This window comes from Pogona vitticeps, chromosome 6 (genome assembly GCF_051106095.1).
Source record: "Pogona vitticeps strain Pit_001003342236 chromosome 6, PviZW2.1, whole genome shotgun sequence".
Taxonomy (NCBI): Eukaryota; Metazoa; Chordata; class Lepidosauria; order Squamata; family Agamidae; genus Pogona; species Pogona vitticeps.
Window position 1 is genome coordinate 105,159,847 of NC_135788.1, and position 15,853 is coordinate 105,175,699.

General features: G+C 41.8%; 1 protein-coding gene across 1 annotated transcript; it reads right to left on the reverse strand.

Moving 5' to 3' along the window:
• Window positions 1-8,680: 8,680 nt before the first annotated feature.
• Window positions 8,681-14,084, reverse strand: LOC110086488 (olfactory receptor 10A7-like). The gene has a single exon (XM_078378138.1). It carries the CDS (start codon window positions 10,000-10,002, stop codon window positions 9,025-9,027), a length of 978 nt encoding a protein of 325 aa, XP_078234264.1. The 5' UTR covers window positions 10,003-14,084; the 3' UTR covers window positions 8,681-9,024.
• Window positions 14,085-15,853: the final 1,769 nt, after the last annotated feature.

The window sequence follows — 15,853 nt, forward strand, 5'->3', positions numbered from 1 at the left end:
CAACCTAATAAGAAAAAAGTCCATTTGCCATGACTGAACTTCCAGATAACCTCACCTGGATGACTGAGAAGCTTCACAGATATATTCACAGTTCAAATAAATTTATTGTCATTGTAAGTATATACATAGTACAGTATACACATATAACAAAATTCACCCAGACACTCAAAGGCCAGACCTACATGCACACACATAAAAAATCCCCCAAACACTCCCCACCCACTAAAAATCCCCCAATAAGAACACAAACATTTGCACCGCAGGCTAAATAACACTGTCCAACTGTTCGCTGCTGGTGGTCTTTAAGTTCATTATTAAGTGCAATTATAGCTCTGGGATAAAAACTATTCAGAAAACGTGTGGTCCGAGTCTTAATTGTTCTGTATCTTCTCCCAGACGGCAACAGTTCAAAAAAGTTGAGGGCAGGATGGGAAAAGTCTCTAAGGATGTTGTGTGATTTCCTCAGACAGCGGGATGTGAAGATGTCATCCAGGGTTGATAGCTGGAGCCCGATGATATTCTGGGCAATTTTAATGGTTCTCTGTAGAGCTTTTTTGTCCACTACACAGGTGCTCCCAAACCATACAAGAATGCCATAGGTTAGGACACTCTCAATGGTGCTACAATAGTAGGACAGAAGTAAATGCTGAGATAAATTTAACTTCCTGAGCATTCTCAGGAAATACAGCCTCTTCTGTGCCTTCTTCACTAGCATGTTGGCATTTATAATCCATGAGAGGTCCTCTGAGATGTAAGAAGCCACTGGCAATGGTGCGGCTAAAAAATATTGTAAATAAATAAATATAAATAAATAAGTGCCCAGAAATTTAAAACTACCAACCCTCTCCACTTTCTCGCCATTTATGTACAGTGGTAAATGTACATTTCTCTTCCTCCTAAAATCAATTATGAGTTCTTTAGTTTTTTGATGTTAAGTGTGAGATGATTTTCTTTACACCAAAGTATCAACCTTTGTACTTCCTTTCTATAAGCAGACTCATTGTTCTTATTTATGAGCCCCACCACTGTCGTATTATCCGCAAACTTAATAATTGCGTTGGTGTTATACAGTGGGGTGCAATCATGTGTGTGGAGGGAATAGAGGAAGGGACTTAGCACACAGCCCTGGGGAGCTCCTGTACTTAGTACCAAGGTAGAAGAATGGTGAGATCCTATCCTTACTGATTGTAGCCTATCTGTCAGAAAGTCAATCTTCTGAGGTAGTCCCAGGTTGATCATTTTAAAAAACAACCTATTGGGTAGAATGGTATTAAAAGCAGAACTATAATCCAAAAACAATAGCCTCGCATAAATTCCCTGTTGTTCTAAGTGACTCAATACAGTAGGGAGAATAATGGACATAGCATCATCAGTAGATCTATTTCTCCTATATGGAAATTGCCAAGGGTCCAAAGAAGGTGGAAGACTAGCCTTAATGTAATCCAGCACCAATCTCTCAAAACATTTCATAATAACAGATGTAAAGCTACTGGTCTATGATCATTGAGAGATACCACACCAGTATGCAAGCACAGATAATAGTTAAATTTATTGCCTGGAATCCATAACCTAATGCCACCTAAGGCCAATGATGGCATCAGCAATGGAGAATGTGACAGGAGCAACTCAGTTCAGAGGCTGGTAGCAAGTCCGGCATACAGGAAGTTTCAGATTCAGTCCCTGACAGCCACACTTAAAAAGCTGCTGGAAAAAGGAGTTTGCAGGAACAATACCCCACTAAAAACAAAATCAACACCAACAACACGTTCAAAGCAATAAGTCACAACAGTCCATTCAAAATCCCAATTCAGGCAGCAAATCAATAAGGGAAAGCTTGACTGAAGAAGAAGGTCTTTGCCTGCTTATGAAAGGACAGCAAAGATGGGGCACGTCTGGCTTCCAGTAGGAGGGAGTTCCAAAGGCTGGGGGCATCTTTGAAACACAGCTGCATGTTTGATAGTGCAGGGATGGTGTTAAAATACTGGTATGTGTTTCAAACACTTGGGTCTTCTTTAAATTGGCTTCTTACACTATCTTTTTCATGGCAAGTACAAGAAAAAAAATGTCCAAAAAGAGGCAAATAGAGCGAGAGAGACCCCCAAAGGGTCAAAGTCTGCATTGTGTTACTGTACCCATCCTTATTCAATTATTACTTTCATTTTTTCCCCTAGCTCAGAAAAAAGTTCCTTTTCATGCAGATGCTGGAAGATAATTTTTTGGAGCGCCAGCCTAGAATCCTGTCAGAAGATCAACATGGGGAGAGTTAATAATCAGAGAGTTTGGTGACAGGTGGTACATTTATAGGCCACAAATGAAAATACATATTTAAAAATCATATAAAATGCCAAGCTTCTGTGGGTAAATCACATGATCAGAGGGGCTGTTGACATCATCTTCAGGACAGCCAATCCCAAGGATGCTGCTGCCTTGGGAACCCAACCCCATTTTCCTGGGTCTTTGTGACCTCACAAGGGCCCCATCTCTCTGCTGGCAGATAAAAGGGGCTTGCTGGGTAGGGCAGGAGACCAGAAGGGAGGCCAGAGGCCAGAGGGCAGCGCAGCCCAGCAGAGAGAGTGGCGGTGGCGGCTGCAGGGGACCCAGCCCTTCTGGCCAAGGCAAGTTTTGAACTTGCTAAGTGGGCTTGCGAGTTAACAGCTCGAGGCTGGCGGAGATCTGTGGCTTGAAGCTGCCTGATGTTGGCAATGGACCGGGGGGAAGTCGGTGGATGTTGGCAGATGGAAGCTGGTGGAATCTGCCTGCGGAAGCTGGCTGATGCCGCAAGGCGGAGGCCGGCAGAGGTTGGTGGATGAAGCTGGTGGAAGTTAGCCTCCTGAAACCAGCTGGCGGAAGCTTGGTGGATATCGGTGGATGGAAGCCCGGGCGTGTGTTCTGTTCTGGAACCTTTAATGGCATTTACAAACTACAACAACACAAGCAAAATAGGAGAAGCAAAATTACAGAAATTTCACAAATTAGGAGCGAGAAGCTGGGGACCGGGCATGTTTGTGAATGGCTGGTGGAGTGCATGTGTGTCGGGGGGGCTGGCTGGTATGCATGTGTGTGTGAATGTGTGTGTGAATGGGCTGGCTGGCGTTCCATGGGGATGTCACTAGGGTGTGTGTGTGAACCAAGCATTCAGGAGCTGGCGGAGGCTGGCTTCAGAAGCAGAGTGGAAGAGATGAACGGGTGGATATTGCTGGTGGAAGCTAGTGGATGTCGGCAGGTGGAACTTCGGGATGAAGTTGCCAGAACATTAGTCGGTGGATATGCCTGGGTTGAAGTCGGTTGACAGCAGTGGATGAGCTTGCCCCTTAGTTGTTGTTTTTCTCTTTCTCTTGCATGGCCCGAAGCTTCCTCTTCCCCAGGGGGATGCAAGGGACCAGAAGGCAGGCATCCTGCTGGAGCTGAACCAGGCCGTTGTCTCCGCTGAGAACTGGGATACCCATTTAGCCTCTTTTCAAAAACCAATAAAAGTATTTTTCTGGAATGGTTTTGGAGTGTTGTCTTGTTTGTCAGGGGCTTTCATTGGAACAGCTTCCCCATCCCCTCATTATATCTGGGGCCCAATGCCATGGGATGGGTCTCTGTGAGGTCATGGTGTGGGGCCTTGTGATGTCACAAGAGGCGCGAGCCCTGGTGCCATTCAGAGAGGGTTGGAATTGGGTACTCAAACACTATGACCACTCCTTAACAATAAACAAGACTCCTTCCCTTCCACCACTGCTCCTGACATTTGTCTGCCTGGCCTGGAGATTCAGGGAAGCACAACCACTTCCTAGCACTTCAGCTCATTCTCTGAGACCTGGCAAGCCTCATCTTCATCATCAACACCACGAGCACTCCATGGACAGCTCCCTGCAGAGTACAAGTGGGGAGAAAATATGCCACTTCAAAGAAGTTTACAGCCCAACCTCTCACGCCAGTGCCACAGCTGAGGAAATGGAGATGGGCAATAATTTGGAGATGATCGTACATTAAAATTGATGTGGGTCCATACCTTGGATAGACTGCAAAAATACACCGGTACTGCAAAATCTGCTGCCTGAGGAAAGTGGCTGCCTCTGAGCACCTCATGGTTCACATGTCTATGAATGTAGCAAATGTAATGTAATTATCATTGGGGAATAGTGAATTCTGCCGGTAAAGAATATGCAAAACAGGAGGGTTAAACACTGGAGGTCCACCTATGGACCCATTCAGTGACCCAGTCTTCCTCTCAGCTGTCATGAGTCTTCCCCCCCCTTCTAGAATGCTCAGCAATTCTTTCTCTTCTATTTCTTTTCTCTCCCACTCCGTTTTTTCCCTTGCAGGTCTATTCTGGGGCTAATTCTGATTTTCACTCTGCTCCCTCTTCTCCCACATGCAAGGCATTTTCTCTCTTTGTGGTTTCTACTTCCCTGAGGATGATCAGGGGACTGGAAATGAAGCCCTATGAGGAAATACTGAAGAAGCCGAACATGTTTAGCCTTGAGAAAAGGGGATAGAGGGGAGATGCGATAGAACTTTTCAAATACTTGAAAAACAGTCATGTAGAGCAGTGGTTTTTAACCTTTTTGAAAGGAATGCCCCCTTGAGCCATTGAGGAAGTTATCATCGCCCCCCTCCCCATGGTGATGTTATTTATTTATTTATTTATTTATTTATTTATTTATTTATTTATTTATTTAAGACACTTAAATCCAATGACCCCTGAAAACAAAATTCAATTCCAAGAAAATGAAATGCCCCCAAAAAGTAACATATAATAATTTAGTTGCAAGCGAATTTTAAGACGCAAAAAGAAATACAGTATAAAAAGGGCATAAAAACAAACCGCAATGCAGGAACTAAAAATTTCAAGACAAAAACTCTGAAACTAAATTAAGATTGGAGGAAAATATATATTCATGCACACTGTAAAAAGGCTGCAGCCATCTTCACAGGTTTGGCTTGCTCCAGCGCCCCCCTACCGCCCCCCTTCTGCTCCAGCGCCCCCACACCGCCCCTTTTCGTTCTACTGCCCCTCTAAAAAATGAAATCGCCCCCTGGGGGGCATTATCGCCCACGTTAAGAACCACTGATGTAGAGGAGAGCCATGATCTGTTCTTGAGCATCCCAGAATGCAGGACGTGTAATGATAGGCTCAAACTACAAGAAGCCGGATTTAGACTGAATATAAAGAAAAACCTCTTAACTGTTAGAGCAGTACAACAATTTAACCAATTACCTTGACAGGTGGTGAGTGCTCCCATATTGGAGGCATTCAAAAAAAAATTGGACAACTGTGTATCAGATCTGCTTTGATTTGGATTACATCCTTGAGCAGGGTGTTGGACTCCATGGCCTTATACACTCTTTCCAGTTCAATTATTTTATGATTCTATGAATTCCACAATCATGTGTATCATTTTTTGAGGTAATAGAGAGTACAACATCATTAATGTTTTACTCCATATGTGTTGACTCTGAATGTTCCTATATTGTTATTATATTGGGAGGCATTGGTTATTTCAGCTCCTTATAATGCTTGTGTGAATAGGCATGTGAGTTCAGCTGGCTGTGACTATCAGCATTTTAGTAAGGAAGCAATTAGTATGGGTATGCATGACACACTATAGAAGTAAAGTTTCTGATTCAGAAAGCACAGTAGGACACTCCATATCTGCAGGAGAATGGTTACAAGCCCCCCTCGCAAATGCTGAAAAATCTGGATAATCGTGAACACTATACCTAGCACGGTCAAAATATAAAATAAAATCCAAGAATATGTATTCTTACCTGTATCACCAGAACTGGTCAACCGAGGGATCCAGAGACCATGCTATGTACTCTTCAACAATAATGGCCATGTATGATTTCCATCAAGGTTCGGTCCGACGGTCAAGAGACCTCCAAAAGGTTTCACAAAGCAGTCTCCAAACAATAGCATCCAAAAACAACAGTTGCTTCCTGCATTGATTGCACACAGGAGCCAAACTTATTTGGATCATAAAACCAATCTCCTATGGTAGGGGTCCCCAACCTTTTTCACTCTGCAGACCGGCTGGGGAAGGCGGGACACCCCCAAGCTCATGGGCATGTGCGAACGAGTGAGTGTGAATGAGCATGTGTGTGTGTACAAATGGTGGGTGGCGCTTATGCATGCTCGCTCACTCATGCACATGCACAAACTGCGGCATGGGGCTCACATGGGTTGTGCATGTGCTTGTGCGCATGCACAAACAGCGGTGCGACACACATGGGTGTGCACAGCATGTGCAAATCAGCTGTGCAGGGTGAGTGTGTGCGCAGGGGGCGGGAAGTCTGTCTCCACGGCCCGGTTCAGCTCAGGCCACGGACCAGCACTGGGCCACGGACTGGGGGTTGGGGACCTCTGCTGTAGCACATCACCAGAATGAAATGCAGCATTTCTGGCTTTTAGTAAAAGGCACACTTCTCTATTTAGCCAAGGCTTGTTATTAGAAAACACGCGTACTTGTCTGGTGGTAGTAACAACATCGATACAGCTTTTGATATAAAACAGTGCTGTCGAGGTACAAGTATCAACATTGTCCTCCCCAAACAGTGGCCCATTCAGTGCTCCTAAAGCAATCTTGAAGTTGCTCAGATGCACTCACTGGCCACACTTGTATTTCTCTACTTGATAGTCTGATTCTGTTAACAACAGGTCTGTATAAAGAAACAGAGATATATGATCACACTGTCCCAGACTAGGCAATGGCTTCGTCTTATATCACTGCATGATGTTACTATATACCTGATCCAAGATATTTTCCCCTCTAGTGGGACAGTCTACGTATTGATAAAACTTAGGGAGGACAGTCTTTAAATTGGCTTGATTGAAATCACCTGCTACCACCAGTACTCCGTCTGGGTAGGCCTTCAGAATACTTTGGCCATTGCTCTTTATTTCTCTCCTAGGGCCATACCTTTCAGTAAACAATATGCCTTAAAATTTGGTTTTTAGAGATTTTCTCTACATATCATATGAATTCAAGAGGTAGTCTCAACTAGAGTAAACACACTGAATGATGAGTCAACAAAATGAAAATTCCATGCATTCAGTAGATTTTCTGTAATTGAGACCACCTGCAGGATTTAGATTTGAGTGTCTCCAAGCCTCAAATTGCAAATGAAACTCCAGTTTAAGTGCTGGATGTTTAGCAAGGAAACTCCCTTCACCTCGAGAAATATCAAAGCTGCTTTGAAGCAGAGGCAACCTTTCCTTGGCTAGGGGAATGCTGGTACTACAGACATGGCGCCCTCCAGTCTTTACAACAATGTAAATCCTCCTGACATGAAAAAGTTGAAGTCTCCATTTAGTTATGTGCCATCAAATTGGAACTGACTTATAGTGACCCTAATACGGTTTTCAAAGTAAGAGGGATATTTAAGGACCGGTGTTAAATGTAATCTGAAATTAACACATCCATCCCTTACAGGACTGCAGTCTCCAGACCTCAGAACTCAGGGTGAAAACACTCAGCCAAATTTGGAAATTTCCCTACTGCCCTCTGGCCCCACCCCACTTGCCTGCTGAAGATGTCTAGAGACAACTCAGAAGCTCGTACACTCTTGTTTTCTTATTTGGTTCCAATAAAGGAAGTGGCCTCTTGTGGATTTTGTGCAGCCCAGAAGGAACACTATGAAAGGATTCCTCAACCTGAAAACTCAACAATGACTTGTTAACTCCCCGTCCTCTGTTGCAGAGGGAGGAGGGCAGCCGCTCTTTTCGTTCAACTGCTTTACAGCACCCTCTAGTGCTCAGAATGATTCAACACACGTCGAGAAAGACTTGCATTTGCTTGGGAAAGCTGGTGCAAAGTATCCAGTTTTTTGGGACCCACTTGTAACTTACTCCACGCTTACTATCGAGTATATGCAAAAATATTACATAAATAATTACTACCAAACAAGTGGGAGCTGTGTTTTTTTTTAAAAAAATTGCTTGTATAATGTATTGGTCTATCTGAAACATGTTTACTCTGCCTTTCTCCTTTAAAAAGGATCCAAGGAGTCTTGCACCATTAAAAGGCAATGTTTTAAAAATAAAAACATTAAATACACAAATATTAAAGAAGAATCAAACAAAAAACCACATTAAAATGATAAACAAAATCAACACCAAAAACACATTCAAAGCAATGATCGAATTAAAAGCCACAGCCTGGCTTCCTGTGGGAGGGAGTTCCAGAGTCTGGGTGAAGTGACAGAGAACGTTTTCTCCTGTGTCCCCACCAAACACATTTGCAAAGGTGGTAGGACTGAGAGAAAGGCCTCTCCTGATGATGATAACACCTAGGCAGGCTCATAAAGGGAGACATGGACCATCAGAAAGGTTGGGTTTTTTTTTTGGTATAAATACATAATTGGCATGTTACAAAATTTAACTAAAGAATCTGAACTGGGAGCAAATCTGGGCTCCCCTCCACAAAGGTAATAGCACAATAGGACTGCTATGTTGTTGATTCAACAGAAGCAAAACATTCAGTCACTAGTATGGACAAATGTTGTGCAAGAAATGAACAGGCTACTACATTTCAGTGTGTTTATTTAATGGGTGATGGCAGAGCTCCGAATGAGCTTCCCAGATCTCCATCTTCAAATAGCCACATATCAGTGTAGAACCTGAGAGAATGTGACACTAGTATCATTTTTTTCAGAGCCATAGAGTAGAGGTTTAAATTGTTGGGAGAAAATGAGAGACATCCCTGAAACATCAGTAAAATATTCTGCTTTTACTCTTATGTTCCAAAGCTAGTTTAAAGACTGAAAAAAAAAATAAGGAAAAAGGATGACATGGTTTTAGGACTTCAAAGCACATCTACAAATTCGAACCATGGTGGAAACCATTGTGGACAACAATGTAATCAGGGTGATGGGTGGGAAACTTTTCATTTATTAGGTGACTCCTTATTGGTCCTGCCAATATTTCCATATGGAGCAGCTCTTTTAAGATCCCTCATACATTCAATGGCGCTTTTTTTGGTCAGAGGAAGAGGAGGACAAGGGAAACCTGGACTGAAATTCCTTGGTGGACACATCTCATCCTGTGCTCACCTCAGAGCATTTCTTCCTGCTCATCAATCTACTAAGGCTGGATTTCACTTCCCTGTTCCTCAGAGTATAGATTAAAGGGTTGCACAGAGGAATAATAACTGTGTATAGCAGGGAGAGGACTTTGTCAGACTTCACAGAGTCGGGGGTTTGTGGATGAAGATAAACAAGCATCGCCGATCCATAGAAGAGACTGACCACCGTGAGGTGGGATGAGCAGGTGGAAAAGGCCTTCTGCTGGCCAGTGCCTGCTGGCATGCGCAGAATGGTTCTGGTGATGTATGCATAAGAAGTCAAGATAAGCACAAAGGGCACAATAACAAAAAGGATGTTTTCTGTATACACAGCCACCTCATTGGCATATAGGTCAGCACACGCCAAGCTGAGGACTGCTGGGATGTCACAGAAGAAGTGGTCAATCTTGGGTCCACAGAAAGGCAAGGAGAAGATCAGTCCAAGTTGTAGCAGCTGCATAGGGAGGCTGATGGCAAAGGAGCCGGCCACCAGCCCTACGCTCACCTTATGGCTCATGAGTCTCATGTAGTGGAGAGGAAGGCAGATGGCGAGATAGCGGTCATAAGCCATGGCTGCCAACAGGAAGCATTCTGTGCCCCCTAGAAAGAGGATGAAGAACATCTGTGCAGCACAGGCTGGGAAGGAGATGGAGAGGTCCCCTGAGAGCAGGTTAGCCATCATCTTAGGAAGGGTGACTGAGGTGTAACACATCTCCAGTCCTGAGAGGCTGCGCAGAAAAAAGTACATGGGGGTGTGCAAGGCAGAGTCCCATGTTGTCACCACCACAATCAGTCCGTTGCCCAACAAAATAGCCAAATAGATGCCCAGAAAGGTGAGAAAGAGGAAGATACTGTGTTCTTGGAATCCCAACAAGATGAACTCTTCCACTGTGCTTCGGTTCTTCCAGGGTCTGGTTTGCTCAGCATTCATCTGCAGAGGTGAGTTGGGCATTTGAGTCTAGGATGCTCTCTACTTACTACTAATAAGGATTATTATTAGTAATACGTCTATTAGTATTTATTTGTTAAACTGTCCAGAATAGTGTTCTGACACTAATAAGGTGGTATAACAAACAAACAAACAAGCAAAAACAAACAAACGAGCGAGGGAGCGAGGGAGGGAGCATGCAAGCAAGCACTCACGGACACACGGATACACTCACGCACATGACAGCATAAACAAGCATGTGATATTCCTCCTCACCCTTTAGTAAGCATATTCCCCACAACTGTAAAAGTGCTTTAACAGTTATAGATAACCAGCAAATGACTGACGTTAGGTCCCAAGTAACATAATGTTTTTAGAAACAGGGTTACTAAAAAAAGGAACTCCTTCAGGTAACTATCTTCATGTAACTATGTTATAGGAAAACCAAGAGAATGATCTGTAACTGGTTATTCCCAAGCTATGCCTGTCACCAAAAGTGATTTGCGCATCTGAGGCAGAAAATCTTGCTACCGTTTCTTAACAGTATAAGAGTGCAAATACAGTAGCAATAAATAGCTACCTATTATTGCCTTTCATGATATCAGAACCAGCTTCCTGAAGCTACTGGTTTCCTAACTGAAAGAAGGGTCTGGTTGCATCTATACTTGAACATGATGATCTAAAAGTATTGATGAACCGATTCTGTTCCAAAGTGTTCTGAATATCCATCAAGAAATGTGTAATAGGGCACTCTCTTTTGGCAAGGAAATTTGGATCAGGTGACTTTGCATGAGGTTTTCTAACTGAGGCAGAGTATTTATCAATTGTTCTAGTCACAGGCAGAAACAAGGAAGACGACTGGCAGAAGAATCAAGAATGCAGCAAAGAGGGCTGTGTTTTTAATCTTGAGCCTTCTCATATGATTTCATCTTTTTCTGGATCAGTTTAATTTATTATTATTATTAAAAAAGAAAATCCTGATGAAAATATGTATTCACTATGCAGATTCTTGATCAGAATTTCAATATAGTTGAATATACAGATGTTTGCTAGCAGATTTCCTTACTCTAATGCATATTAGGACATTGTTTCATGCATTGAACATGCATTCAATGCATATGTTTTAAATGGACAATGGCAATACAAAATTTGAAAATGTGCAAATATTGAAGAAGGCCTCCATTTCAGTTCATGCACTGAGAGGGCAAATGAAGCAAGCGCTTCTCCATTCCTGTCATGCAGAGGTAAAAATATAACCAAGAGCACAACACACTGAGAAGCAGAGCAAACCATCTCCCATAAAACAAAAGGAGATGGAACGTAAGATCAGATTACAACAGTCTCTAAAATCAAATGGAATAAAACAATGCACAATAAATGAAATCACACAATTATTAACAATATGTTATGACTTTTTAAAAAACTGTTTTAGAGGGAGTGGAAAGAGGGACATTTAGCAAGATGGATAATTATAGGTAATATAGATTTATTTATATTCTCAAAGGCTTATTTATTTGTTAAAAAAGTAGTCTTCTATGTTTGGGCCACCAAATACATTGAGCTTCAACTTTTGAAATGCATTATTATTGGCTGAAACTTCTGGTAGTTGAAGTCTAAAAATCTGATGGGTCAGAGATTCAGAACTATTGATCTACAAAGAGTCACCAAGGTTTGGTTGGTGAAACACTGGCTTTTTCAAATTGGTTACCTCCCGCATTTTGCTGTCTTCTAGATGTGTTGAACTCCATTGTCCCTCTTCAGCATGATGGAGGTCGTAACTCAACACATCTGGACAGCACTGTGTTGGAGAAATCAGAACAACATATACAGCAGACCACACTTGTTGTACCAGTTGATACCACAAAGTATCACTATTGTGCTTAAACTGGTTTTTAGTAGCTGAATGCACATAAATGTCTGAGAAAACTGATCAATAGTACCTCATAACAATTGGATGAGAAAGTTAGAAAAGAATATGAATAAGTGAGATCCTGACTCTGGAACATAAAAGGCATGTATCACTAACCCTCCAAGATACTTGAAAAGCTGACTGATAAAAACGGTTTAAGTCTATGGTCTCTGAAGTCTAAAAGGTATTAAACTTTCATGCATTCCATTCTTCACGATGGTGAAGATGTTCTACTTGAAATTGATTTCTAGATATTATTTCAGTGATAAAGAACTCCTGCAAAGTAAGATAGTCAGAAGATTAATTATATGCTATGATATTGTGGTCTTTACAGAAAACCTTTTTTCTGCTGTGGTTTTATAAGTTTTAAAATCAGTGGTTGCTTTAATATGTTATTAACTTTGACTGAGTTTTAATACTACTTACCACCATTGTGTAAGCTGCATGGAGAAAGGTGGGGTATTAAAGAAGCAAGCAAGCAAGCAAATATATAAATGTGTCTGAGCCTTATTTTCCCCTCTTACTCTGAGCCTGATCTGCTTCTGCTGTACCACATATAGATAGAGAAATTTATTTCCCCCGGATCATAGAAAATAGAAGAAAACATTATATCCATAAAACAATAGAATTAAAAACTTTCCTAATGCAGTTTCTACTCAAAGGATATTCTTACAGGTTTAAATCCTATCACTAGTACCAACTAGAGGAAACTCATTGAAGCAGTTGCTGAATATTAAATCAACATTTACACACATTCCATTAATTCGATGGGTCTACTCAAATTAGGACTTTGAACAGGATTTTGGCCACAGAGTTTAAAGGTGTTTACACCAGGTAAGTGGGTGGCCCCAGAACTTATAATTGACATCTAATATTCTTGTTTCATTCCTATTCTAGTGAGTTAGGAAGTGCAAACAAGGAAAGCTGTCTTCTCTTCTTAGCTAGAAGAGAGAACAGAGTAGCAGATACTGTATTCTAGAAGGCAGAATTTTACCTTCTTTGCAGCTGCCTTGTCCCATTCACAGCTCTGGATGGGAAGTTCTTCTTGCTTTGGTCGTAGCAGGAAGGTCAATCCTTTGTCAATGTATGTCCTTAGAAAACAGATGTCTATGGAGACAATTAACCTGGGGAGGATGCTGGAAGGCATCTGGATGCTAACTAACTAAACCAACCTCCAAAGGGCATTGTTAGCCAAGCCAACATAGACATCAGACCTAGAACTGGTGCATCCCAATGGGATTAATGAGTTCGACTTGATGAACAAGAGAGAAATAGATATTTTTAAGGGACATAAAATGCACTGTACTGGATTGGATGAATAGTCTTACCCAGTGTCCTATTCCAAACAGTGGCCAGTCTAGTGTCATGAGGAGGCTCGCCAGCACGAGTAGTAATGATATCCTATTATACTGTATCTCTCTAGCAGCTATTTGCATTAGCTTACTGTCCCTGTGGGTCATGGGTGGTGCTGCGGGTTAAACCGTTGAGCTGCCAGGCTGTTGATCCGTTGTAGACGGAAAAGCAGAGCTTTGCAATGAGGGCTAACTGAGGGATTCTGGGCCTAAATGCCACATACAAGACAAACATTTTAAAAGAAACATGAAGTTACTTTCTGAGAAGACCATAGGTAGTTGTCATATGTGGGCTTCAGGAGTTTCAGAGTACAGCTACGAGAGACCCTAGCAAAAAACAAAACATAATAGTTTTGCTTTCTTGGAAGCACAAGGCAAGAGCTCAATTTTAGGAACCACTGCTCTGTACAGAGCCAACACCCCTTCACTATTTTCCCATAGCACTGCAGAAACCACACTGAGTGAATGCTAATAAAAACTTCAGTTTCATCTCCTGTACAACTTGGAGATGAAACTGAATTTCATGTTTCACGCAGATGGAACATTCACACAACTGAAAATTACAAATGTCCAATTTTGTATGGATAATATAGCTTGAGAAATGCTTAGATATTTGTATTTGAAGCAAAATCAGCCTCTTCGGAAAGATTTTTTGGAAGATGAAAGAGTAAGCTTGGATGATTTTCATGTTATATTTTCTAAAGACATCTATCCTTGCAGAATAGCACGGAATGTCTGATCTGCAGCAAAATTCTTGTCTGAGGCAAAATGAAGACATACTACTTAATTTGAAGAGGATGAATACACAGAACAGCAGTACTGGGTGGAGGGGAAGCAGTCGATTTCCAGCTGAATTCAAATTTTGGCGTTAGCCAATTAAAGGCCAGCGGGGGAGAAATCCTTCCCTGCTGGCTAATAGAAAGCCAGTGATGAGGGAAACCCCTCATCATCATCTTGGCCTTCTAAGTGCCCTGTGGTAACCTCCATACCATCTCTGGCCTTTTCTTGCCATGCCACCAGCCTGCGTTTCTCACTCTGGCAACAACTGGTTATTCAAAAAAAATCTGCTTGATAGTTTTGTGTTAGAGATGGGGATACAGTACTTATATGCATAAACGAATATGAATATCCCTGTTCCAACTGCACCTAATGTACGTAGGTCTGGCCCCTGGATCCAGCCTGTCCACTCATGTGTCCCAGCGTTGTGAAGTTCCCACTCTTCCCACCAATTTCAGCAGTAGTTCTGCTGTCTCGCTGCTCAGCCAGCCACTCCAAGCAAGGGGTGGGAGGACAAGCCTCCCTGCACAGCTGCTGAGTGGCCAGCCAAGCAGGGAGATGGTGGAACTACTGCTGCAATTGGTGGGAAAAGTGGGACCTTCATGGTGCCAGGATACATGAGTGGAACGGTTGGTTCCAGGGGCCAGACCCACATTAGGTGCAGCTGGGACAGGAATATTCGTATCCATTTACCAATACAAATACTGTATCTCCATCTCTACTGTGTATACATACCAAATGACTCTTAATTCAGTATAAAAGCAGGTTAAACATTCCCTTAATCTCAGCTGTATATTATAGCTAAGAGTGCTTTTACAGTTTATGTAACTGTTGCAGGACACAGACCTTTTGAGCAAACAGAAAAGAGAAGAATCCTAAACTAGGATTTATTCTAACCAAGAACCAGATACTTGAAATAGCTTGGTATCATTTTTGTATTTAATACATTTCCTGTACTCACTAGAACTATTATCTTTGTAAACAGGAACATTACAGGACAAAGCAGATAAGCAAATTCTAAGCTGGTATAAAATACTAAGCATGACATTTGCGATATATCACAGTTTCATTCTATATATGGTTATCCATTTGAATCTCTATGCCAACCAGCTCAATTTTTTTTAAAAAAGGAAACATAATAAAACACAGACAGTTTAAACAAATGACTGGTGGTTCCTCTTATCTAAAGTTAGAGATAAATAGCAAAAATTATCTGATATTTCAGAAACCTGTGACTCATTTTAACTCATGCTTCTTCTTCTGTTGACAGCTCCAAAATTTTTGGAATATACGAAAAGTCATAAAGCAAGGAGATAAAATAGCAGAAGTCAAAATTATAGAAAAGACTATAGGATTTGTAAAATGTTGTCCTCAAAATGAACCAAACACTGAAGGGATTGATGCGGGAGACAAAAATAGGGAGTGAAGATGTCCTGCAAATACAAAAATGGTGCATCAAAAACTCATTCAGCTAAGGATACAATCCCCTATGTGGTTCTTCTGCATGACCTGAGAACAGTGGTTCCCAATCTTGGGTCCCCAGATGTTCTGGGACTACAACTCCCAGAAATCCTGGCCAGCACAGCTAGTGGTGAAGGCTTCTGGAAATCAGAAACTAAAGTTAGGCCCATTGAATCAATTGAATTTGCAGAAGAATTGATTCAACAAATCCCAGCTGATTCAATGGGCCTACTCTAGTTCTTTTTTTAAAATTTATTTTTTAAATTTCCAAAACAAAAACAAATACAAGAATAAAAAGCACTTACTAATACAATCTAAACCACAGTGCACCCCCATACCCACGGGACCCTTTGGAGCAATACTTTTAATACTAACC

Bases quoted from the DNA above. Each gene is read 5' to 3' on its own strand.
- LOC110086488 (XM_078378138.1), bottom strand. From the start codon at position 10,002: ATGCCCAACTCACCTCTGCAGATGAATGCTGAGCAAACCAGACCCTGG.